General features: G+C 40.7%; 1 protein-coding gene across 6 annotated transcripts in view; it reads right to left on the reverse strand.

Moving 5' to 3' along the window:
- Positions 1 to 3,007: 3,007 nt before the first annotated feature.
- pibf1 (progesterone immunomodulatory binding factor 1) overlaps positions 3,008 to 26,860 on the reverse strand; it is a 159,550-nt gene continuing 135,697 nt past the window's right edge. For 5 of the 6 annotated variants that reach the window (XM_069890573.1, XM_069890572.1, XM_069890571.1 and 2 more), the window contains 4 exons: positions 19,841 to 19,971; positions 9,950 to 10,034; positions 5,851 to 6,027; positions 3,008 to 3,544 (listed from right to left, as the gene is read on the reverse strand). In XM_069890573.1, coding sequence (XP_069746674.1) covers positions 3,491 to 3,544; positions 5,851 to 6,027; positions 9,950 to 10,034; positions 19,841 to 19,971 — 447 coding nt within the window. In that variant the 3' untranslated portion in view covers positions 3,008 to 3,490. Of the gene's footprint in view, positions 3,545 to 5,850; positions 6,028 to 9,947; positions 10,035 to 19,388; positions 19,475 to 19,840; positions 19,972 to 26,860 lie in introns of those variants that run through there. The other variant, XM_069890577.1, reaches the window with a different exon arrangement.

Below are 26,860 nucleotides of genomic sequence, written 5' to 3' on the forward strand. Positions count from 1 at the left end.
CTATAAATGAACTGAATTCTCCCAAATATTGAATATTGTATTGTTTTAATATTTTGTTTTATGTATGTGAGCACTGTTAGGATGTGCACTCAATTTCGTTGCACTTGTGCAATGACAATAAAAGCTATCTATAAAATAACATGTCTTTTCTACAATTTATTCATCAACGCGCAAATATAAAACATGCAGAAGCTTATCAGATGGATGCTTGAATTTAAGTGTTGAAATATTAAGAGTTAAATTGATGGAAGTATTAACATGAAATCTCTAATAATTGAAAAATCACTAAGTAGAACAAAATATCTGAAATACATTTCACATTTATGGCATACAACTTCTAACACCAAGTAGTGCAATCTGGCACCTCAGAACATTATTATCTTAGGCTCTGCTTTTTCATAGCTAATGTATATTAGTAGATCTTTACATCATAATAAAAGGATTATCACAAGGAGTAGAACATTACGGAACAGGTCCATGATGTGTGTCAACGTATGTAAAGCTACGAATAAAACTAAAATTTTCCCTACCTCATAACCCTCTATTTTTCTTTCATCCATGTCCCTCTTGTCCCAGCCTCCTCCACCATCCCTGGCAATGCATTCCAGGCTCCCACTGCTCTCTGTGCAAAAAGCTTCCTGCTGATGTCTCCTCTAAACTCTCCTCCCTTCACTTTGTACAGATGTCCTCTGGTGTTTACTACTCTCACTCCTGGAAAAGCATGCTGGCTGTCCACTCCATCTTTGCCTATCATAATCTTGGAGACCACTATTAAGTCACCTCTCATCCTTCTCCACACCCAAGGGAAAAGAGCAAGCTCTGTTAAACTTGCTCATGAGACGTGATCCAATTTCAGGCAGCATCCAGGTAAATCTCCTCTGCACCCTCTCCATAGCTTCCACATCCCTTTCTGTAATGAGGCATTTCCAAGTGTGATCGAACTAGACTTTTATGGAGCTGCAGCATTGCCTCTCAACACTTGAACTCAATTCCCCAGCCTATATACCTTAAACCTTCTTAACTACATTATCAACCTACACAGCAACCTTGAGAGATCTATGGATTTGAACCCCAACATCCCTCTGTTCTTCCACATGGACAAGAATCCTGCCATTAACCATGTATTCTGCCTTCAAGTTTGACCTTCCAAAATGCATCACTTCATACTTAACTGGATTGAACTCTATTGGCCACTTTTCTGCATAACTCTGCATCCTGTCTATAACCTGTTGTAACCTACAACCTTCTCCATCAGGGGTGGGCAACTTTTTTCAAAAAGCTCACATACCACCTTAAGTATTCCCTCTGCCATAAATGCTGTGATTAGTAAAGGATTGCTTAAGGTAGCATGTGAGTGGAAAGAAAAAGGTTTGAAAACCACATAACCAATGGACTTGTTATGTGCACGGTTTCATAATCCAAAGGAAATGGGCCAATGACAATTTTTCTCAAGCAAAATATTTCAGTAACAATTGGGTCTAGAGAAGAGGTTCTCAACCATTTTCCCCCATTCATATAAAACCTTAAAAAATCCCTTACCTATCGCAGAGCACTTATGGCATAGGGATTACTTAAGGTGGAATATGAGTTTAGGGGGAAGTTTGAAAACCATTGCTCTACTTCTTTGTCCAGATCATTTGTAAAAATCATAAAGAGCAAGGATCCCAGAACAGACCGCTGCAGGACTCTTCTGACCTCTAAGCAGAATATGGTCCATCTACGACTACCCTCTGTTTTCTGCAGGCAAGCCAATTTGAATCCACATAGCCTTCGATCCCATGTCTCATGACTTTCTGAATGAGTCTACCAGGGAAGACCTTGTCAAATGCCTTATCAAAATCCATATACACCACATCTACTACCCTACCTTCATTAATTTCTTGTTATTTCCTAAAAAAAACAATTATGTATGAGGCACAACCTACCTCTCATAAAACCATGGCGACTTGTCCCTGAGAAGACTATACTTCTCTAAATGCTCGTAATGAGGTGACCAGAACCAAACACAATATTTTACTGATATTGACTCGATCTGAGATGTGTCTGACCTGGCACCTGGAAGGCAAAATACCATTAGCGTCTCAATCTTGTTCACAAAAACTCCTATCTGCTCCCCTATCGAATCCCCAATCACTCTAGCTCTCCCCTTCTCCCCTCTTACCCTCTGCACTGAAGGGCCAGACTCTGTGCCAGAGACCTGATCACTATGACAAATTCCTGGTAGATTGCCCAACCCAACAATATCCAAAACATTATACTTATTGTTGAGGGGAACAGCCACAGGGTGCTCTGCATTGACTGCCTATTCCCCTTCCCTCTCCTAACAGTCACCCAGTTACTGCCTCTTGCCTTTTGGGAGAACTCTCCTTATAGCTTCTGTCTATCACTATCACCCCCTCTGCCTCCTGAATGATCTGGACTTCATCCAGTTGCAGTTCCCTAACACGGTAAGGAGCTGTGGCTGAATGCACCTCTTGCAGAAGTAGTCATCAGGGACATCTATGCTGTCCCAGATTTCCCACATCCTGCAATTGAAGCATACTATTGCCCCAACTGCCATCTCCACTTCCTACTCTGGGCTACTATGAAAAGATTTGACCTGACCTTACCTCTAGCATGTCCTCAGCCTCTGCTCGCTGAAGCCTCTTGAGTCAAAGCCTCTAACTCTTGACTCTTACACTGGACCACTCACACATGGGACTTTTGTGTATAATTTAGAGATTCGCTCTTCTCGCCCATGAGCTTGCACTGGCCAATTTCACCCATATGAAATTAACCAAATAACATCCACATCTTTGGAATGTGGGAGGAAGCTGAATCACCTGGAAGAAACCCACACTGTCATGGAGAAAATGTACTAACTCTTTGCAGATAACGTCGGATTCAAACCCGGGTCATTGATGCTGTAATAGTGTTGTGCTAACTGCTACACAAACTAATTTATCTGTGGCGAGCTCCACAAATACTTAAAGCACTGCAGGCAAGTAAAATAATAACCAGCTATAAATCACAAGGAAAGCTTTATTATTATTTTCTTTTAAACATATATAGTGCAATATCATAAATAAAACCTGGAATAAAATTACTGCACATCAACATCACTGACAATTTATCCCTCCCTTTGCTGTACAGAGGGGCCTATTTAAACTACAAGTTTAGTGTTAATACAAACTAGTTTAGACATAAGTTCCATGCTAATCTTGCACACAGTAACTTGGGTTAAACAGTGCAGCTTGAACTGGCAATGAAACAAAGTGAAATCATAGACCACATTCAATCTACTTCCCTCTGGTGTTAAGCAGGCTTCGATGCCAGATTCAAAATGCATTAAAAACTACAATTGCAGGTTAACACAGACATTTACCATAACTTTACTGTGAGTGGTCATAAACAACAGCCTCTCTGCACTCAAAACAGAAAACTCGCACATTGATTTTGAGGTTATACCACAGAAAATCAGGAGGTAATAAAATGCAGTATTTCAAAAAGATCAGCTACTTTTCTGCTTCAGCTTTGTGTACCAGGCTGGACATTCTCTGTTTGTCTGCAAGGTTAAAAGAAAAACAGATGGAAAGATAAGGAACAGTAAGTAAAGTCATTTTCACAAGTGTGCCATTTATTCCATGCCTTCCTTAATATTTATAAAAGATAAAGGCCTGCATGAGTAAAAATTTTTTTTTCTCTAATTTGGCCTGACTTTTTAACTTTATATCTGCTTTTGCTGAAGTTGTCCATCTGCTATGTATTTCCATCCTTTTTCTGTTAGAAATTCAGATTTCCAGTGTTTGCAGTATTTTGCTCTTGCTTTGGCCCTCAGGTTGGTACCTTGAATGAATCTACTTTCACATGACAAGCAGCAATACACTTCTACCTTGGAACCACGGTCATGATTCTGTTTTCTAGCAGGTTTATTTAACTTCAATTGATTCTATACAACTCTAATATTTTATGAAATTCTTGTGATTTCTTTCAGGTTGATAGGATAGTTCAGAAGGCCTATGGTATGCTATTGAGACATTGAGTTCAGGAGTTATGAGGTGATGTTCCAGCTCTATAAATCTCTGGTAAGACCATACTTGGAATATTGTGTTCAGTTCTGGTCACCTCATTACAGAAAGGATGTGGGAGCTGTGGAAAAGGTGCAGATGAACTTCACCAGGATGTTTCCTGAATTGGAAAATATGTCTTGTGAGGCAAGGTTAGCAGAGTTAGGGCTTTTCTCTTTGGAATGAAGAAGGATGAAGGGAAACTTAAAAATAGCCAACAAGATTACGAGAAGCATCGATCAGGTAGACAGCCAGCACCTTTTTCCCAGGGCATGAGTACCAAACACCAGAGAACAAAGTGAGGGGATGTAGGTTTAGAGGTGTTTGTTTTATTTTAAACAAACTTGTGGGTGCCTGGAATGCATTAGTGAGGGTGGTGGTGGAGGCTGGATCAATAAGGGTTTTTAAAGAGAAGCAGGGATGAAAGAAAATATAGTGGGTTGTGAGGTAGGAAGGATTTAGTTTTTTTTTAGATAACTATAGGTCGACACAACATCATGAGCCAAAGGGCCTGTACTGCTGTAATGTTCTATGTTCTCTCTCGTGTGTGTGTGTGTGTGTGTGTGTGTGTGTGTGTGTGTGTGTGTGTGTGTGTGTGTGTGGTGTGTGTGTGTGTGTGCGTGCGTGTGCGTGCGTGCGCCTCTATATATAAATAAACTGTTCAGCTAGTTGAGAGTTAAACAGGAAATTCTGCAGGCATTGTGATTGTAGTGCAATACACAAAAGTGCTGGTGAAACTCAGCAGGCTACACAGCATCCAAAGGTAGCAAAGGGATATAACTACCATTTTGGGTCTGAGCTCTTCATCAAGGTATGAGCAGAGAACAGGCCAGCTGAGTTTCCAGCACTTTTGAGTTTTTCTGTTCAGCTAGTTAAAAGAATACTTTCCATTATCCTTTAATTCATTTGCCTCAAGTAAATCTTCATTGGGTTGCATTCCAAACCTTCACTAGGGTGCTTGTGAAGCAAAATATCACAACTTGACACAATTAAAGTTCCACAAATTCTACATATAGCTTGATGTTAAATATATTTCATTTTTGTTGATTTTTTTTAGATAATGTGAAATTGTACTATAGTTTGATGAGTCATTTATCAGGACAAAATTAAATGAAGTTTTATTAAACCCAATTCTCTGTGGCATGACATTAATTTTATGCACTCTACTTGTAGGTTCAGTGACTTCTTATAAGCCATTTGAGCTACTGTGTAACATCTTAAAGAGCAATCATTTCTTAAAGAGATGGTGCCTGAAATACATCACGTGCAACTTAAGTGCTTGGCAAAGTTGGAAGCTGACACCATAATGATGACATAATATGATAATAGCTTCTCACAAAGGCTAATATTTCCTTAACTAAGGAGCAAAAATTCACTGCCCAATAAAGATGTAATTGCATTTCTTCTTGTGTTTGATCTTTATAAATACTTAGAGCTACATTATTGAAAATCTCTATGAAATAACAATCTCCACAAGAAAAATGAAATATATTATTGAGAATTATACAATCTGTCACAAAAAAAGCTGATAAATCAGAATATGTGTAAAAGTTAATCACTGCTGTCCAGAAGTTGAAATCTCTAAAGATTGTGATGAAAAATGTCTAGATTGAGAGATACTTTGCTTGATAAGGGAACAGTTTGAGTAATATCATTTACAGAGAAATATGGGCATGATGACTTGATGTCAGAATTAATGTGAGCAGTTGTCTGGTGCTGTTCGTTGGTTTCATATTTCCCCAGTCTATCAAAATATTTGGGCTTATCTTAATCTTTAATATTTATTTCTCGCAAGATAACTTACAAAAAGAGTTGGTTTTGGCTTGTAGATGTTTTCATCCTCATCTGGGGGAATGGTAAGGGACAATTTTGATGTGCATGCAATCGGGTTGATTTTGCCTTCATGTAGAAAACCGGGCAAGCCACAGTCACTCTGTTTGTTCCGCAAATTTATCAGAATTTGCTTCATAACTGCCAATTCCTGCAAAATAAAATGGGACTGATAATAAATGAGCTGTAAACAGTTGAGGTCACAAAATGTTCAGCTCGCTGTGAAGTTTTTTTGTAAATTACCGCAAATTTATTCCTGCACCTCTGCCTGAGCAACAAAAGGACGAGATGTTTTTAATTAACTGTTAGATTAGATAGAAAGATTGAATGTTTTATAAGCAAGTGGGCAAAATTAAGATACTCATTTTCCAAATGAACTGAGAAAGACGTTTCCCTAATCCACAGGGAATTCCTGCAGACATCCTGGAACCATGATGACTGAGTTACAGTCAATGCATGCATGTGGACAGATTTACCCAATTCCATTGACATCCAACAACTCCCATGTACATAGCCATTTAAAATGTACAAGTGGCTAAATAATTTTACAAGAGTGTTCCAAAATAAGAAACACTACACCAAATCTCAGATAGATATTACCACACAAAAAAAAATTAAGGAAGAGGTACACAAGAGGTCGAAAGGAGAGATTTCCATAGTTTAGGAAGTCAATTAAAATTTGGATAACCAAAAGCCAGAAATAGAAGATGACAGTTATCTTGAGGTGAATGAGTTGAGAGAAAGGGATGGATGAGACCAAGACGTGATTTGGAAATAGGGAATGTGAATATTAAAAAAAGACATTGATTATCAAGCAGCCACTGCAAGTCAGCAAGTGGTGGAGTGGTGAGTGAATAAGACATGCTCCAAGTTAGGACACTAGGACTAGAGTTTCTAATCCCCTCAAATTCATAGTACAGGAAAAAAGGTGTAGAGCCATGAATGCATTGGAATAGTTATCACTAAAGGCAGTAAAGACATCAATGAGTGTTTCGACAGCCGAATATCTAAATAAGAGTGGTTCACATGTGATTGTTTACATGTGAATTCTTGCTCTGTGACGTTGCTGGTGATAGGTGGTTTGAAGCTTACATTGAGGTCAAAAATGACACCCAAAATTCTAAACAGACTGGTTCCACCTAATGTTTATTCAAACTTGCAAAATGTGCAAGCAGCTGCCAAATTAACTGTCTTGCTATTAGAATAGGGCAACCTTAAGGGGGACATTAAAAGCTTAAAATTATCAAACTTAATTTTAAAAAAGAAAGACAATATACAGGTTCTTTTCAATGAACCATCTGTCTGAGGTATTTTTTTGTTAAAGTGAATATGGTTTTATCTTTGACTTGTTGGAATTAATTGTTAATTGATAGCGAATAATAATAAAATAGGTATTCTTGAAGTGATCAAAAACTAAATAATTTCTATATGAAAAATATGCAAGATAAAAAAATCTTTAAAAACAATCAAGTAGAAATTAGTTAATCATTCTGTGTAAGTGACCAGGCATTCAGTGATTAGTATATAAAAAGCTGTTAGTGTATTGCAGCTGTTCTGGAAGACAACATAGTTGATCGTGTTGAAGATCAGACTAGCTTTCAAAAGTACTGCAAAGAAATTCATAGAGGAATTTTTATGTGTAGGAGTATTCAAGTTGTGATTTAATTATACATTTTCTCAAAGTAGCTAAATGATTCAAATTAACATTATCTTAACTGGCTTGATTGTAGTATCCCAGAATAATGTTCTATGCACAAAAAAATGTTGACAAATCCCCACACAATTTTAATATTTGGTGGGTTATAAGGTAAAAATAGCAAGAAAGATCAAGTTGCCAAACACTTCTGTTATGCTCTGTGGGCTGTATGCCAATTTTCATGCCAGCTGAATCTCATTAGCCAGACAACAGGAGATACATTGGGCCAAAATTTCTGCTAACATCTTTAAATGACACAAGCAGGCTGTTCCCTTCAATTTCCCTTAACTGATTTCATTAGCCTATTCCATTGTAAAATACTTCAAAAGAACGTATTGATTGTTATAGCAATATGAATTGTACCTCCAATGCTCCTTCAAAGAAAGTAGTAAGAGGGTTCATTTTGGAGTAATCGGCTTAGTCCTGATCTTTGGCTGGATTCTATTCTGACAGTAATGACTGATTTGGAGATTTATTGAATCTTCTGAGTTCTCTCCAATGATCATGCTGATGAGTAAGTGAATGAACATACACATTAAGAATGAAAAATGCTCACAAGACAGTAGATCCAACTTCACTGCATCCTATCATTGGTTGGCTGTGACTTGGTTGGTGGCACTCACACCTCTATCAAAGGAGCTTATGGTTTCAATTCTTTTCCAATGACTTGACCAAAAAAATCTCCAGTGTAGTCCTAACAATCTCTTTGGCTTGGCTTCGCGGACGAAGATTTATGGAGGGGGTAAAAGTCCACGTCAGCTGCAGGCTCGTTTGTGGCTGACAAGTCCGATGCGGGACAGGCAGACACGGTTGCAGCGGCTGCAGGGGAAAATTGGTTGGTTGGGGTTGGGTGTTGGGTTTTTCCTCCTTTGCCTTTTGTCAGTGAGGTGGGCTCTGTGGTCTTCTTCAAAGGAGGTTGCTGCCCGTCAAACTGTGAGGCGCCAAGATGCACGGTTTGAGGCGATATCAGCCCACTGGCGGTGGTCAATGTGGCAGGCACCAAGAGATTTCTTTAGGCAGTCCTTGTACCTTTTCTTTGGTGCACCTCTGTCACGGTGGCCAGTGGAGAGCTCGCCATATAACACGATCTTGGGAAGGCGATGGTCCTCCATTCTGGAGACATGACCCATCCAGCGCAGCTGGATCTTCAGCAGCGTGGACTCGATGCTGTCGACCTCTGCCATCTCGAGTACTTCGACATTAGGGATGAAAGCGCTCCAATGGATGTTGAGGATGGAGCGGAGACAACGCTGGTGGAAGCGTTCTAGGAGCCGTAGGTGATGCCGGTAGAGGACCCATGATTCGGAGCCGAACAGGAGTGTGGGTATGACAACGGCTCTGTATACGCTTATCTTTGTGAGGTTTTTCAGTTGGTTGTTTTTCCAGACTCTTTTGTGTAGTCTTCCAAAGGCGCTATTTGCCTTGGCGAGTCTGTTGTCTATCTCATTGTCGATCCTTGCATCTGATGAAATGGTGCAGCCGAGATAGGTAAACTGGTTGACCGTTTTGAGTTTTGTGTGCCCGATGGAGATGTGGGGGGGCTGGTAGTCATGGTGGGGAGCTGGCTGATGAAGGACCTCAGTTTTCTTCAGGCTGACTTCCAGGCCAAACATTTTGGCAGTTTCCGCAAAGCAGGACGTCAAGCGCTGAAGAGCTGGCTCTGAATGGGCAACTAAAGCGGCATCGTCTGCAAAGAGTAGTTCACGGACAAGTTTCTCTTGTGTCTTGGTGTGAGCTTGCAGGCGCCTCAGATTGAAGAGACTGCCATCCGTGCGGTACCGGATGTAAACAGCGTCTTCATTGTTGGGGTCTTTCATGGCTTGGTTCAGCATCATGCTGAAGAAGATTGAAAAGAGGGTTGTCCTAACAATATCCCTTTTAATTTCACATGCTCATCAAGAGATGGTATTTCTTGTCCAGAACTTAACCAATTAATTCATCATAATTGTCCCTATGCTTTATTTTCTTGTAAGTGCATACAGCATTTTTCCCCTCAGAAACATACATTAGCAATGTAACGCTAAGATCCTTTCCTACGTTGATCCTTTACTTTGTCAGGAAAAAATGATTCATTTTTCCAACATTTTAAATGAAATGCTGTAATTATTTATATATTGTAATGGAATATTTGGATTTGTAAGTTGTAACTGTACAAAGCTTAACTATTTCAGTGCCTTTGTAGATTTGGTCTCTGAACCACCTGTTGTGGTATGAAGTACATGATGAAAGGAAGGCGAGTGAAAATGATCTTTTTTCAGTTCATTCAATATAACCGTACCTATTTTTAAGTCAATATTTTTGAGCAGCAATTACAATAAAGCAGCACAAATTGTTAGTATTTTCCAATATGGAAGATGAATAAACAAAGAAATATTACCTCCCTCTGATTTAAGAGTCTCTCCAGATCTGCTGCCATTTGGTTCTTCAGGCGAAGTAAAGCTGCCTTTTCTTTTTTTAACTGACTGAAAGGAAAACAAGATGTCTTGAAGCTAATTCACCATGGTCCAGATAGGCATTAATCACAAAATTGCTGTAAGGATTAATCTATATGAATAATGTTACAAGTACTTTTTTTAAAAAAAAAGAGCATTAAGTTTAATTAGTAATACCACTATAACTGCTGTGGAAGTCACAGCTGATGCTTGAGCTTCTCACTTTGAAACTTCATAAATGGGTAAAGAGAACAAGTAAATACTGATGAACTACAGAGGCAATGGTGCCATTAGGATAATGTTTCCATTATCCATTAAAAACAAATTCTGTTACTCCCCATGATCCTTGTCACCGATGGATTTTCCCAGCATTTGAAAGAACACAAGTATAACCAAATTTGTAAGAATTGAAAGGCCAGCAGAAGTAGCAATATTAATTAGGTTTAGTTACCACTGGCTCGTTGCTCAAAAATAAATCGAGCACAGGACTCCAGCTTCACATTTATAACCTGGTTGGTCACAGAATATTCGGGCTGAGAACCAATGAAGCCCATTCATGATTTTAAACAAAAAAAACCCCCAAAAAACCACGCAGTTTCTAGAAATCTGAATGATGGAAATACTTGGTAGGTCAAACATCACCTGTGGAAAAAGAAGTCGAGTTATGTTTTAGGTCGAGAAGTCTCTGTCAGAACTATTCTGACTTTGGGTCGACAACTTGAAGTGTGAACTTTATTTTTCTTTCCACAGATGCTACCTGACCTACTGAGAACTTCCACCATTAGTCTTTCAATCTGCTTGGGAAAAACTGAAAAGAGTCAGGACGTGTCAATTCTCCATGATGTTTGTACTTTTACCACCTTTTCTCCAGGCTGAGGTGTTCTGTGGTTGCTGGCAGATATGGTATGTATAACAATTACAGCACGGAAACAGGCCATTAGGCCCTTCTAGTCCGATATTTAATATTTGCTGTTGTGAACTGGATAACAGAAAATACATCGACAACTATTTTTGGGTAGGGAATGTTACTAACAAGTTAATACCTTGTTCCCAACATTAAGTTTTTGAGAGTCATCAATTGTAATTTAGCAACTTAGCAGTTTGGTGTTGGCAATGTAAGCTTACTCGGTTAATTGGGAAGATGAACCAATGAATTGGAATTTGAATTTTTGCTGCTTAATTTTAATGGTCACATGCAAGAGTTTTACCAGCAAAATAAAACTGGTTAATCAGATCTACTGATTGCAGTTAAAAATAGAATTGCAGCAAGCAATTCAATGTGAACTTTTGCCAAAACTACTTTAGTCATGAGAATTTCAAATGCATTTGATTTCATTTTGAGCTTTTTGAAAATTTGCAAATCAAATACCAAAACAGAAAATAATTCTCACACTAACTACAGCTTGGTCCTGTGAAGACAATTGGTGCCATTCACAGGGAGCCGTTCTTTAGTGTTAGAATCATTAAGAATGGTTCATAGGTATCCAACACATCAGGACTTGCGCAAGAAAAAAAGTAGATCATTTAGCCTGCTTTAGCATTCAGTGAACCATCATTAATCCGCAAGATAACATTGCTTTTTCTCTCATATTCTTTAACATTCTTTGAATGGAAAAAAATCTATCAACCATATTTAAAATATGCATGGGCATGGCACCAATAGGCTTCTGTGCAAGGAACTTTTAATTTTCAACCACCTTTTGTGAAAAAAAAAATGTTTCATAACTTTCTGTAGTGCCTACAAGTAGAAATAATTGAGCTTTAGCTTTTTTACCAGGGATAGCATTATCAGAGATTAACAGCATTTACAAATCACCATGAATAACACTAAAGTTTATGTCATCTACATTTACCAATATTTGTAATCTGGAAGCATTCTTTTCCTTTCAATATGGGGAAAAATAGTTACCATTAACAATGCTTTACTTGTTAAATTTTGTCCAAAAACTTGGAAGAAATCAGGCAAGGTAATGTATTTTACCATCTTAAGTTCCAGTTCCACATCAACACCAGTTTTTAATTTTATAACATGTTCTGTATTCACACATGTCCTGGCAACCTTCAAGTTCAGCTACGTTTATTTCTATTCCATGATTAAAATGAAATCAACACTCACTTGTACATAATAGTAAAATATATGGAGTGATAGTTAAGACTTACTATTGCATCGACTTAAATTTCAGTTTCTTTTTAAAATGGATCAACAGTTGACAAATACAGAATGTGGCACAGGTGTCAATAGAGCAAAGAAGACTCTTTTGAATCAGTTAACAGCAGGATTTATGCCAAGAGTGTGATGTCAAAGGTGACACATTATTCACTAAAGAGGCTTTGAAAAGATGAGCCACAGGTGTGAAACACTCAGTTGGTGTATGTGAAAACAAAATCTGAGTTTGAAATCTGGCTGTGTGCATGTCAATAGATATTCTCTACGATCATGGACATAGTTTGTTCCTTGAAATCATGGCAGCTGAATGAATGTTTTGATCAAACACAAATATATTTGTAGGAAGAAATCTGATTCTCATATTCCAAGAATAGAAGAGTTTTTAATTTTATTTGAACAAACACTATAAATAATAATTTTACCAAGGTTGTTTCAATAAACAAAATGCTTATAGATTTCTTATTTCTTTGACCATACATTGCATTATCTATGATACAGAATTGGGGATGGCTCAGTTAGAAACAGTCTCATCAGGTTTTGATTTAGGCTCCAATTTAGAGAGTTTTTCCAGAAATATCCAAGTTGAAACTCCCAATGCAGTTCTGAAGATGCCCTGCAAAGTCAGAGATATCATTGAAAGTTTCCAGAAGAGAAATTAGGGCTCTGTCTGCTCTCCCCAAGCCAACATAAAATTTCCCACTGCCCAATATCGCTCCCTCAATCAACAAAACTAAAAGAATCTTGTAATTTTAGCAAATTTTTATTTATTGTTCTATCTGGTTTAAACAGTAACAATGTTGAAAAAAAACCCACTAAATTTAAGTATGCACTAAATGAGGCAGGAATGACATGTAATTCCAGGATGGAATCTCTTAAACAATTCTGCCCACTCAACAACTTGAACTTGCATTGATGTATTAAATGAACCACATGGTTCCAATGAGTACAATATCAATATAAAAATCTTTTTTTCAATTTTAAGATTGATCAATTAGTTTTAAACAGCTTAACATGTGGCGGCACTACAACTGCCAGGAGGCATCAAACCGGCCATGTGACATCAGTCCATGATGACTTCAATGCGTGTCGAGCGTGTGATTCTGGCGTTTAAACTGTCGTGCAGGTGATGAAGAGTAAATCTGTTTGATTCACTCTTGAAACGCCTTGTGTGGTTATTTCGCTGTGTCCACTACGATCCAATGGCTACAATTGGTGACCCCGACGAGTCCAAAAACATACTTTTGGACAAACATGGACTCTGCAGCCATTGCTGTGAAGTTGCTACCTTTCTGGACAGATGAGCCTGAACTGAAGTTCCAACAGGCTGAAGCACAATTTCACCTTTGCCAAGTCGAATTGGAAACCACTCGTTATTACCATCTCGTCAGTGCCCTGGACCAGGCCATCGCTAAGCGGGTTGGCGACTTCATACGGGATCCACCAAATACCAGCTTTTTGGTGAGGTCAACAAAGGTGATGTAGAGTCCTTTGTTTTGTTCTCTGCACTTTTCTTGGAGCTGTCTGAGGGCAAAGACCATGTCAGTAGTTCCTCTGTTTGCGCGAAAGCCGCACTGTGATTCTGGGAGAACATTTTCGGCCACACTAGGTATTATTCTATTTAGGAGAATCCTAGCGAAGATTTTGCCTGCAATGGAGAGCAGCGTGATTCCTCTGTAGTTTGAGCAGTCTGATTTCTCGCCTTTGTTTTCGTACAGGGTGATGATGATGGCATCACAAAGGTCCTGAGGCAGCTTTCCTTGGTCCCAGCAGAGCTTGAAAAACTCATGCAGTTTGGCATGCAGAGTTTTGCCGCCAGCCTTCCAGACCTCTGGGGGGATTCCATCCATACTTGCTGCTTTGCCATTTTTCAGTTGTTCAATTGCCTTATATGTCTCTTCCCGGATGAGGACCTCATCCAGCTCTAGCCTTAGGGGCTGTTGAGGGAGCTGGAGCAGGGCGGATTCTTGGACTGAGCGGTTAGCACTGAAAAGAGATTGGAAGTGTTCTGACCATCGGTTAAGGATGGAGATCTTGTCGCTGAGGAGGACTTTGCCGTCTGAGCTGCGCAGCGGGCTTTGGACGGGGTGAGGGGCCATACACAGCCTTTAGAGCCTCGTAAAAACCCCTGAAGTCGCCAATGTCTGCGCTGAGCTGGGTTCGTTTGGCGAGGCTAGACCACCACTCATTTTGGATCTCCCGGAGTTTGCGCTGAAGATGGCTACATGCGTGACGGAAGGCTCGTTTCTTCTCTGGCCAGGACGGCTTCTCTGGCCAGGTGAGCCTGGTGGGCAGCTCGCTTCTTTGCCAGCAGCATGTATGACGCTTTAAAAACACTTTTATTACTTGCATATGGTATGTCCCGTAGGGAAAGGTCAGCTAAACTACTACATCTTGTTGGGTTGGGAGACTGTGCCCCTTCAGAACTAATGGATGAAATGCTGTTCCTGGCACCTGGCGAAAGGCCCAATGTTATTCGAGCAGCTCTTTTTAGAGTGAATGCCAGATGATATTAGGCTCTTGTTTATCCAAGTGTTCATTTGAAGACCCAAGGGCTGTAGCAGCAGAGGCAGACATTCCTGGCTAAAAAGGACAGCAAGGAAAGACAAGTCTACACAACCAACTCCTCCAATATTGACCCCATCACACTCTAGTGCTCTTAGCATATCAGTCCCTACAAACAAGCAGCCTGTGGACACCTTGGGGGAGTAAATGTCTGCAAGTGCCTTCCACTCTGCCCGTTTGTGAGAAACACGCAGGCCAACTGCCAGCAAGGGCTGCAGCAGTTGGCGAGAAACCTGCAAGCCTACTGTAGATTTAGGACCAGTTGTCCAGTGGACATGGGTTCAGGAGTTGATGTGTTTCCACCCACCGTTGAGGGAGCCATCCTACCCTGGACCTGCAACTAGGAGCAGTTAACAGTTCCAACATTCTGACCTTTGGCACCAGGAAGATTAATGTCAAGTTTGAGAACCATCTCCACACTTGGCCATTTATTAGAGCAGCAGTATCTCGACCTTTGCTCGGTGCAGATTTTCTTTGGCCTCATTCATTCCTCATCGACTTAAAATGGCGTTGGCTAATAGATAGAACTACTTTTCAGACTATTCCTCTGGCAAATGCCTATACCCCTGCTCTGGGCCTCCAAACGTTAAGTAAACCAGTAGATGAATTCTCCAAACTGTTGGAAAATTTACCTGAGATTACTACTCTACAATTTTCTGCCTCCGTTGCAAAGCACGATGTTACTCATTGCATTTATACTAAGGCACCACTGCAGTCCTTCCTGGCAGTTACTTGGCATTTTGCTTATGATTATGTGGTCATCGTTGGTCCGCTTCCTGTTTTATGAGGATACCTTTATCTTTTTACAGTAATAGACAGGTTTAGGTGGAGGCCCGAGGCCGTGCCTATGGTAAATGCAACTACAGACACTTGTGCTCCTGCGCTCCTCAGTTCCAGGGTGTCTCATTTTGGTTTACCAGCGCATGTTACTTCAGATAGAGGACCACAATTTACTTCCTCACTGTGGATGGCCTTGTCTTGCTTGTTCTGTACAACAATTCATTATACGAATGTCTATCGTCCCCAGGCCAACGGAATGGTGGAAAGATTTCATTGACATCTCAAGTCAGCATTGATGGCTTGTTGTTGCACATCGCTTTTGAACTAATGGCCCTCCTATCCAAGCTAAAGCGCACCACTTGCCTCCAGAGAAACTGCATTTAGCTAAGGAAGAGTTTGCTACGATGGAGGAACTGGACATAATTCGTAGGCCCAACAGTCCCTGGGCATCTTCATTGCATATGGTCCCGAAACACAATGGAGGTTGACGACCTTGTGGAGATTACAGACGGCCTAACGACGCCACCATTCCGGATCGTTATCCAATACCACATATTCAGGATTTCTCGGCTAATTTGCATGGAGCAAAGATCTTCTCTAAAATAGACTTAGTTCTTGGCTATCACCAACTACAATTAGAGCCAGATGACATTCCAAAAAACAGCAATAATTACCCCGTTTGGGTTGTTTTGAATTTTTACGAATGCCATTCAGATTAAAGAATGCTGCTCAATCATTTCAACGGGTGATGGATGCTTTAGGATGTGGTATGACCAACGTCTTCATTTACCTCAATGTCATTTTAGTGGCCAGTGGGATTAAGGAAGAACATTTGGAACATCTTCGTACACTTTTTATTCGTCTTCAAAAGTTTGGACTGACCATCAATCTGGATAAATGCATTTTTGGACAAGAAAAGATCGACTTGTTGGGGCATAGGATTACTCCGGAAGGCGTGATCCTGCTGCTATCCAAAGTTGAGGCTATTACTAAGTACTCAAAACCCTGCAAGAATTCTTGGGAATGGAAAATTTTTTTATCATCGGTTTCTTCCGGGAGCAGCTCACACCATGAAGCCTCTTTTCAATTTACTGCCCAGAAATTCCAGAACCATCCATTGAACTGAAGAGGGAACCCTTGCCTTTTTAAAGATGAAAGATTTGCTGACTCATGCCACAATGCTCAGCTATCCAGTTTTAAATGCAGCCACTGCTCTTTCTACAGATGCTTCCAGTATGGCCGTTGGAGGTGCACTTCATCAATATGTCAATGGGCAATGGAAACCATTAGCATTCTTCAGCCGTCATCTTCATGAAGCAGAGAAGAAATGCAGTGCCTGTGATATGGAGCTTTTGGCTATTTACTTCTCTATTCAACATTTACATTATTTAATGGAGGGCAGAGATTTTACTATGTACACCAACCATAAGCCCTTAACATTTGCATTTTCCAAAGTCTCAGAGCACTGGTCAGCTCAACAACAGCAGCAATTATTATTCATTATGGAATTTTCCACGAAAATACAACATATTTCCAGAAAAGACAATGTAGTAGCTGATGCACTTTCCCGCTCTGCTCCACTCGAGGTTTTGTCTGTGGATCAAGGTATTGACTACACAGCTTTGGTCGCGGCCCAAGAACATGATCATGAGATGAATGATTATCAGAGTGCAATCACGAACCTGCAATTGAAAGATGTCAGGTTTGGAGTTAATAGCAAACTACTCCTCTATGATGTATCAACGGGACACCCACGCCCAGTAGTTCCAGCATCATGGAAACATCAAGTATTCGACTCTGTTCATGGTCTCGCACATCCATCGATTAGATCAACTGTTCGTATGGTTTTGGACAGGTTCACGTGCCATGGTCTTAAAAAATACATTATACACAAATGCCGAGGTCCTGCATTGTCTGGCAGAAAGCAAATGTTCAGTGGCATTCTAAGGCACCAGTGTAGTCCTTCCTGGCAGTTACTCAGCGCTTTACTCATGCCCACGTGGGCATCATTGGTCCGCTTCCTGTTTCAAGAGGATACTGTTATCTTTTTATGGAAATAAATAAGTTCACGTGGTGGCCCAAGGCCACGCATATGGTAGATGCTACTGCAGACACTTGTGCTTGGGTATTCCTCAGTTCCTGGGTATCTCGTTTTGGTTTACTGGTGCATATTACTTCGGATAGAGGACCACAATTTACTTCCTTGCAGTGGACGGCCTTGTCTTGCTTGCTCTGTACAACAATTCATCATACGAATGCCTGTCATCCCCAGGCATTGGCTTATCCCATTGTCTGCATTTAACTGTATCATTCCTATTCATTTGTAAAGTGAGAAACATCACTTGCATACAGCACATACCTTCTACAAATACTTGCCAACGTTTGTGTACCTGTCATGACGCACACCTTTCCTTTCCAGGATACTATCATTGTTGTGGAGATAGAGATCATCTTCCACTCCTCTCTTCTCCACCCCACCTTTCTATCACTATCTTTTCCTAAACTGCCAAGATTTTGTGTGTCAAAATGCTACAGTAAAACCCCTATTATCTGGAATTCAAACAACTGGCAACCTCAAGCAACCAGCATTAAAACCCAAAAGGAAATAAATAAATAATAAAATAGAACAAATAAAAGTTTAAAACTGTAAAAACAAATGTTCTCTCGAGTTACACAAACTTTTGGTGAAGATGGGAGCAAATATTCAGCCAGCAGAATGCCTTGGTTGTGCTTTGCTTGTAGTAGCTGTTTGAATAAAGTGTGTTCAAATAAAATGGAGGCACCCAGGACGAAGAGCTGGTTGATACCATTTGCCGCTGGGGTGACTCTCTTAAAGTCTCTCCTTATCACTGCTTAGTAAGAGTCTTTATCTTTATTTGTATATTATTAAGAATACTAGTAAGGCTTTGTCTGTAAACTTGGGGTATGGGTGGGTTGGGGGAGGGTTAACTATTGTTCGACTTTTAGGCAGTTCCGTGGATGAGGAGGAGCCTGCAGATGCAGCGACGGTTTAATGTTTTCAAAGAACATTAGTGAAAATAAAATGCTTTAAGGCTTTTATATTCATGCAAGTGAAGTCTGCTCAGTGTAAGCACAGCAATTTTGTTGTTTAAATTGTTTATTCTTAATGCAAGTGTATTAGTGAGGCATTTTCTGATTGTTTGAGTCTCCCAATATGTCATAAAATGCTGAGTGATAATTGGGAAAAGGATGTTGGTGGCATGTGCTTGTTGGACTCCAAAGTATGGTCCTACCTTCAAGTGAAAGCATTTTCAAAAGTTAGGATCAAATTTTAGATTACCAGAACAGAGTCAATTTGAATATCTAAAATTGCAAGAGACTGCAGAAAAAGATTTATTTAAATCTAAATTAAGATGGGAAAGGGATCTGAATATACAAATTCAAGAAGTATGGTCAAAATTATGCTATGAGAGTGTAACAAATACAATTAATGTCAGATATCAAATGATACAATTTAATTTTTTACATCAATTATATTATACTCCACATAAATTACATGGACTTAATTCCAATTGCACTGATCAATGTTTTAGATGTAATAAAGAGGTAGGAACCTTTTTGCATCCAGTATGGCAATGTGAAAAAGTAGAAAAATTCTTGGAGTACTTTATTAGAACAAATTATGAAGAAACAAGTTCTGAAAGATCCAAGGATATTTTTGGTAGGTGATATTTCATAATATGAAGATAGATATTTATCAGAGGAAGTTTTTTTAAATGTAGCAAAAGCAGTAGTGAAGAAATGTACGGAGGTAATGTGGAAATTAGACAATGATGTGGGGTTAAATATTACAAAATTGTATACCATTAGAGAAAATAACGTATAATTTACGGAATCAACCAGAAAACATTTACCAAGATCTGGAAGCCACATATGGATTTCACTGGCAAAAGTTCATCTGCAGTGTCCACCACTCCCACTCCAACTCGCCTTAATTAACCTAGAGGTTTAAGATTATATCTGTAAATTTGCAATTCAATCATTCAATTAATGAATAATATATGACAAATTCAGATCGGCTTAATTGTTTTCCCCTACTTTTTTGGAGAGGGAGGGGGTAGAAAATGTAAAATTATGTATTCTTTTTGCATCATTTATTATTGTGTATAATTATAGAGAAACATATATGTATGGATGCAAATGAAAAATAAAGTTTTCAAAAAAAGTGAAAATATTTTATCTCTATCCTATCAAAACTTTTCAGAATCAGAGAAATCCATCTTCTTCCTTCCAGCCTGTTGAATATTTACTTATTGATTCTGTGTTACCTTATGAACAAGGTATGACAACAATTATTGATATTTACCAGACTTCATTCTCCAGTTGTGAAAGCTGTTGTTTGTATGTCTGAATCTGAGTGTCTCTCTGATGAACAGTCTCAATGAGATAACTGTAAGGTTGTTGAGCTTGACCAAGTAAAGATTTTGCATTTGCAAGCTGGGGAAAGAAGAAAAAAATTGTTGACAATTTCCTTTACAGCAAAACTCATTGCATCAATCACTTAAAATTCAACAGTTCTGAAGATAAAAGTGAAGCAATTACTGACTTCAGACTGGGAGTTTGATCTCTAAAAAACATTCTTATGAATGAAGCTTCCAAGACAATGGCAAGTTCTATTTTAAAGATCAATCTTGCATGCTTCATTAGCACGCTAACAAATTCTTGCTCGAGCATCAAAAGATATATCTGTCAATCTCTTCCAATTTGGACCCCATTTCTGGTTTGCAGAGTGTACATAATAAGTAGGATAAGTCTCTGACATGCCGATTCTATCTGACTGCACTAGATGTTAACGGGACGAGCTTCAAAACTGCTCAAACTTTCAACAATAAGTGAATACAGAAATGCCTCTTCTTGTAACTTGGTGCAGAAAATCTCATTCCCAGACCACCTGCCCATCTGGATCAGCCCTTTTCACTTTCAGCAGGACTCCTTCCTCCTCATGCTTCATTTATTTTGATGGGATGCAGGCATTGCCACAAAGCTGCCATTTGTTACCCATCTCTAATTACACTTGAACTAATGATATCATTCACCCTCTTCAGAGGGGTATTCAGATTTAATCATGTTGCTGTAGATCTGAAGTCATGTGGATAAAGACAGCAGATTCCCTTCCTTAAAAGACATTAGTGAAGTGGATGAATGACTGTCATGTTTTTAGCTTGTTTTTAATTGATTAACAATGTAAATTCTCAAACTGCAATGGTGGGACCTGAACCACTGATCTCGGCTGCTAATTTATTTGACCTTGGAAACAATAGGTGTTCCATTATATCATGAACTTGATATATTTCTGCACATCCTTGCTGAAAACACAAAGAATTCTAAAACTGAAAAAATGCAAAATGGGAAGCCTGCCCCTGCATGAATGCAATTCTATGATTTACAATTGGAGTATTCCATGATAAAGGTGAAAATCATGAAAATTGCAGACATTGTATATCTGAAATAAGGGCAGAAAATAATGGGGAAATTCAGCCATTGAGGTGGTATCATTGAGAAGAGATAGGAGGAAGACCCAAGAGATCAGTCCATGCTGGCATTTGGTGTCAAATAATGACCAGACCACAAAAAATACGAGCGCAGATAGTTTACAATATACCTCTGGTTATTTTATTTTCAATGACATTTGTGATAAGAATAATGAGGTAAAAAAGCTATTAGGTGCTGTGCAATTCTTGGAGGTTAGTTATTTTCTGCAAAGCAGGATGCTTAAGTTAATTGTTTGTTGCAACTTCAAAACAATGATCAATGTTCTATGAAGAATTATAAGTAAGGTGCAAAATATCTGTAATCCTGGAAACACATGTAATCAGATCAATCATATGAGAAATCTTTGCTGTATTTGAGGAAGATTCAATCAATTTAGGTAACATTCATTCTAAAGTATGTTAGAAATTAACAAGATTCCAGAACTCAGCTTTGCTACTTCAAAGTAAGTTAACAATATAGAGGTTACAATTATTCCCAGGTGCACACACAATATTGTGTTCCGGAGCCAACAGGTTCTAACAATTGCAAATGTTAAGTGTGGTAGATTTACAGTGTTTCTGCTGTGGCCAATTTCATTCCATAATATGATGCTGACAGCAACAGTTTTTCTGCATCCCTTTCTGGAGTAACACATACGCTTTCCAAATCATCTTGGATTACGATCAAACAGGACTTGTGTTATTCATGCTCCATTAGTTCAGTGTGCTTTTGGCAGGTATAGAATGAATGAGATCATTTGAAAGGAAAGGCAAGTTTAAAACTGTTAGCATCAGCTTAAATGTGCACTACTTCTTTCACTTATGTCCTGTGTTAAATAGTGTGACATGTTTTGAATAGGTATAAGGACACCAATACTTGAAAACAAAGTGAAGACTTTGATTTTTAACATTTTTAGACTTTTGCCACACTTGATTCTTCTCAGGCGTTTAAAGCAAGAACAACCAATCTTGCATCAGGCATGGTTGAAATAACTCGAAAACATTCCTGGACAACCAAACTCTGCAAAACTGCAGGTATACAGTTACTACTTGGTCAGTAGGTTACCCTCGATATTCCCTTTGCTCTTGCATAACCTTTTGAATTTGCCAAGCATTTCTCTGTAACTTCAAATTCACCTGGTAAGGATTCTTAACATTTAGAAATTTTTATAAAAACACAAGTATTAAATGAAAAAAATAGTTGATACACAAGAACTGCCCAGGACCAAATATTTTGGCAAAATGCCAAGAGATAATAACATAGATTTAAAAAACAGCAGAGATAGATGGGGGCAGGTGCCACATCCCAATTGATATGTTTGGAAAAATAAATGGCACATTATAAAAAAAATCGAGGAATTTAGTGACTGCTCTCAGGAAATCCCCGACTAGCATTCTTGTATAAAGTTGTGGTGGCGCACATGATTGCAGTGGCAAACAGGCCCCACTTGTCACACGCGGTCAGCGGGACAGCTGCAGCAAAGATGACGTCTCGGGTTCTTCCCTTCCAGTGCAGACCAGAAGCACGCATACGTGCTTACGTCAGTGAGATGCAAGTTCTGGGACGCAAGGGGTGAGTTCCAGACGGCCTTAAAGGCTGTAGCGCAAACTTCAAAGTAAATCATTTGTGCTAAACGAACTCACAGCCTGCTGTCTCAGTTCTTTCACTGCGTTCATGCACAACAAGCTACACTAGTGACCCGGACAAGTCTCCACATTCTGAAGACAATGGACCCCGCAGCCATAGGCACTGTTGCATTGAAGCTGCCCACCTTCTGGACGAACAGGCCTCACGTTCGGTCAAGTGGAGGCCCAGTTCCAGATCAAACAGATAACCTTGGATTCGACAAAATACTTCTACGTCATCAGCTCACTCGACCAGGAAGCCGCTTCATGATCTCATCCAGACACTGCCAGAGGAAGGTAAATACATGGCTCTTAAAAACCTCCTTATTAGGTTTTAGCACTTATGGCCTATCATGGCAACAAAGGGCCGCCAGGCTCCTTCAATTGGATGGCCTAGGGTACAGGACACCGTCCACCCTCATGGACAAGATGCTCACCCTGGCAGAGAAATACAAGCCCTGCCTCATGTTCGAGCAGGCGTTCCTCAAGCAAATGCCCGAAGACATTAGGATTTCAATGACCAATGAAAAGATGTCCTCTACCGCTCCAAGCATGAGCCCATTAACACAGTCAACCACATTATATGGCCATTGTCCAGGCCAATGCCAAAAGCCAAAGGCTGTCATGGTTTATGAGGTCTAAAAACAGTCAGGCAATGTGGAGAATTCTTCAAGAAGTTTAAACCTTTATTTGCAAACAAAAGCTGAGGCAATCAATAGAACCAGTCACTTGACTACCCGCCAAACACAGTACACAGCCTCTTTTTATATTGTATTCCTGACATAATTACATTTCTGCAATTAATGATTCATAACCAAATCTTTCAGCAGTATGTCATTTCTTGACTTGCCACAATTATTTTCCACCCTATCACGTTTTGATTCACGGAGTTCAATCATATCTTGCTACCTTACCTTAGTATCCTCCCACCATTTTCTTCTATTCATTTACTGTGGCCTTATGTTGTAAACACAGAATGGATTATTACTTTTGTGACATAGTACGTGTAAACTGTTATTTTGTAGCATAGTGTATTTAAATTGTTACATAGTAAATTAGTAAATATAATGATAAATACATAGTAAATATAGTACATAGTAAATTGTTACTTGTCAATTGTTAATTGATTAATGAATGCATAATAGCTAGTACATAGTTCATGTGGTTATTTTCCATAAGGCCATTCCAACACATGAGCAGGAACACGCCGCCCACACCCCCACCCTACCCAAGAACTGAAAGGTCCAAACCAAAATGGTGCTGCTTCTACCATCAGTGGTGGGGTGCAGGAGCACGCAGGTGCCACCAGTTGTGCTCGTTTCCGGGAAATGACCGGGCCAGCTGCCGTTACTGGCCACAGTGGCTGGCCAACCGAACACCTTACTCCACATCTGGGGCAGAATCTTGGGCCGCAGGTTCCTCATGGACACGGGGACAGAGATAAACGTCATTCCCCCTACGTCACTTGACACGCACAGGGTCCTCATGGCCCCACCCTGCACACAGCCAAGAACACTGCCATTAAAACTTTTGGCAAGAGATGCATTCCTGTGTGTTTCGGCGAGACCACTTTCAATTGGTCATTCACACTGGCTTCCATGGACAAGCTGCTTCTAGGCATAGATTTCCTGCGGGCATACCTCCAGGGCAAATGACTGGTCCACTCAAAGGCCTTCAAGACAGTACCTCTCGGCACATCCATTGAGCCAGACACCCAGCTCGCCTCCATGGAAACTTCGCAAGGCCAATACAACCGCCTCCTTGCCAGCTATCTCTCCATCCTGCGCCCCCAGTTCACCGTCGTCATACCAAAACACAGCATCCAGCGTGACATTGCGATCACAGGCCCACCAATGCATTCTCGAGCCCGATGTCTGGCCTCTGACAAAATCAACCTCGCCAAGGAAGAGTTTACGCGCTTGGAAGAACTTGGTATCGTCTGCCATTCTGACAGTCCATGGGCCTCTCCCCTCCACTTGGTGCCCAAGTCCAATGGCAGCTGGAGATCCTGCAGAGACCACGTACGTCTCAATGATGCGATGACACCAGACCTCTACCCGATTCCCCACGTCCAGGATTTTGCGACAATCCTCCACAGAACACGCCTTTTCTTGACCTGATCCGGGATACCACCAGATCCCTGTTCCTCCGGACGACGACCAGAAGACTGCCATCACCTGTTTTGGTCTTTTTGAGATACTTTGTATGCCGTTTGGCCTGAAAAATGCAGCCCAGACCTTCCAGCGCCTCATGGACACAGTTGGCAGAGACTTGCCTTTCCTTTTCATCTACCTGGACAATATCCTGGTCGAGAGCAAGACTCTTGAGGAGCACATCTCACATCTTCACCAGCTTTTCGACCAACTTGCTGAGTTCGGCTTCACCATTAACCCGGTGAAGTACCAGTTCAGCCTCGAAGAAATAGACTTCTTGGGCCACAGAATCACCAAAGACGGCGCTACTCCTTTACCCGACAAGGTGAAGGCTATTCGACAGTTCACTAGGCCGACAACATTGAAGGGACTGCAAGAATTCGTGGGCATGGTAAATTTCTACAACAGGTTTATCCCCGCAGCTGCCAGCATCCACTCTTCGTGTTAATGTCAGACTCCAAGAAAGAACTCCAAAGGACAGACGAGATGCAGGGCACTTTGCAAAAAAACTGAGACGGCCCTAGCTGCCTCAATAATGCTTGTCCACCCACATATAGATGTGCCCACAGCCCTCACGGTTGAAGAGTCCAACACAGTGGTAGACAGGGTCCTGGAACAGTTCGTGGACACCTGGAGGCCCCTCAACTTTTTCAACCGTCACCTGTGTGTATCTGAATTGAAGCTCAGCGCGCTTGGCAGAGATCTGCTAGCCCTCTACCACACCGTCTGCCATTTTCGCTACTTCTTGGAGGGACAGCCTTTCATGGTCTACGCGAACCGCAAGCCGTTGATGTTCTCATTCTCCAAATCTTCCAACCTGTGGTCCGCTGCAAGCACCAGCCCTTAGCTTACGACTCTGAATTCACTAAGTACATCAGCCACTTCTCAGGTAAAAAGAACGTCGACGCTGACGCACTCTCCTGGCCTGCTGTTCACACCCTATTACAAGGCATCAGCTACCATGACCTGGCTCGAGCCCAACAGAATGATCCCGAGACCCACAGTTTCAGGACGGCGATCACGAGTCTGCAGCTCTGGGACCTTCCACTGGATACCAATAGAGCGTCTTTACTCTGCGTCGTCTCCACAGTCCAATCCTGACCGCTCATCCCCACCCAATGGTGACAAACAGTTTTCGATACGCTACACGGCCTTTCCCATTCCTCCATTCGAAGGATGGTTCAGATGATATCCTCCCGGTTCGTCTGGCACAGGCTGCGCAAGCAAGTTACTGTATGTGTGAAAATCTGTACAAACTGCGAAGGTCCAGCGGCACACCAAGCCCTGCCTCCAACAGTTTGACACACCGACTCGCAGGTTCCAGCATGTCCACCTCTATATAGTGGGCACCTTGCCAGACACAGAACACCCCTCCAGCAGCCCTATGAGGGCCCCTACAAGGTGCTCCAGAGAAATGCATCTACTTTCATTCTTGACAATGGGGACAGAGAGGAACTGGACCACCTCAAACCAGCCCATCTGGACTTGTCAGAACCGGTAAATGTCCCTCCGCCAGTACACATAGGTCGGCCACTGAAGCAGCAGATCTCACCAATGGCGAACCGTGAGACCATTGGCACCAGTTCTGGTGGGAGGGAGTTGTGTGACGGTGCACTTGATTGCAGTGGCGAAATGGACCCACTTGTTACGTGCAGTCAGCAGGGCAGCCATGGCAAAGATGGCGTCGCGAGATCTTCTCTTACGGTGCATGTAATTGCTTACATCAGCATGATGGTAGTTCCGGGGCACGACTCTGCACGGCCTTAAAGGCTGCAGCAACAACTTCAACGTTAATCTGTTGTGCCAAACTAGCTCACAGCCTGCTGTCTCAGTTCTTCTGCTGCGCTTGCACGCAACATGCTACAATGCAACCTGATTAAATTCAGTTATCTCACTCTCCATTCTTCACTGAAATATATGTGACCAAACATGCAAACACTACATCAAGTGATGCTTTCAAAATAGAGTTTTAATTTAGCATGAATTTTTGGGAAAAAAAAAATAATCTTATATTTTTTGAATAAGTTCAATAAATCATACTGTTGGAGCTTTTCAAAAAAGTTCTGCTAATTTTAT

This window comes from Narcine bancroftii, chromosome 7 (genome assembly GCF_036971445.1).
Source record: "Narcine bancroftii isolate sNarBan1 chromosome 7, sNarBan1.hap1, whole genome shotgun sequence".
In the NCBI taxonomy this organism is placed as follows: Eukaryota; Metazoa; Chordata; class Chondrichthyes; order Torpediniformes; family Narcinidae; genus Narcine; species Narcine bancroftii.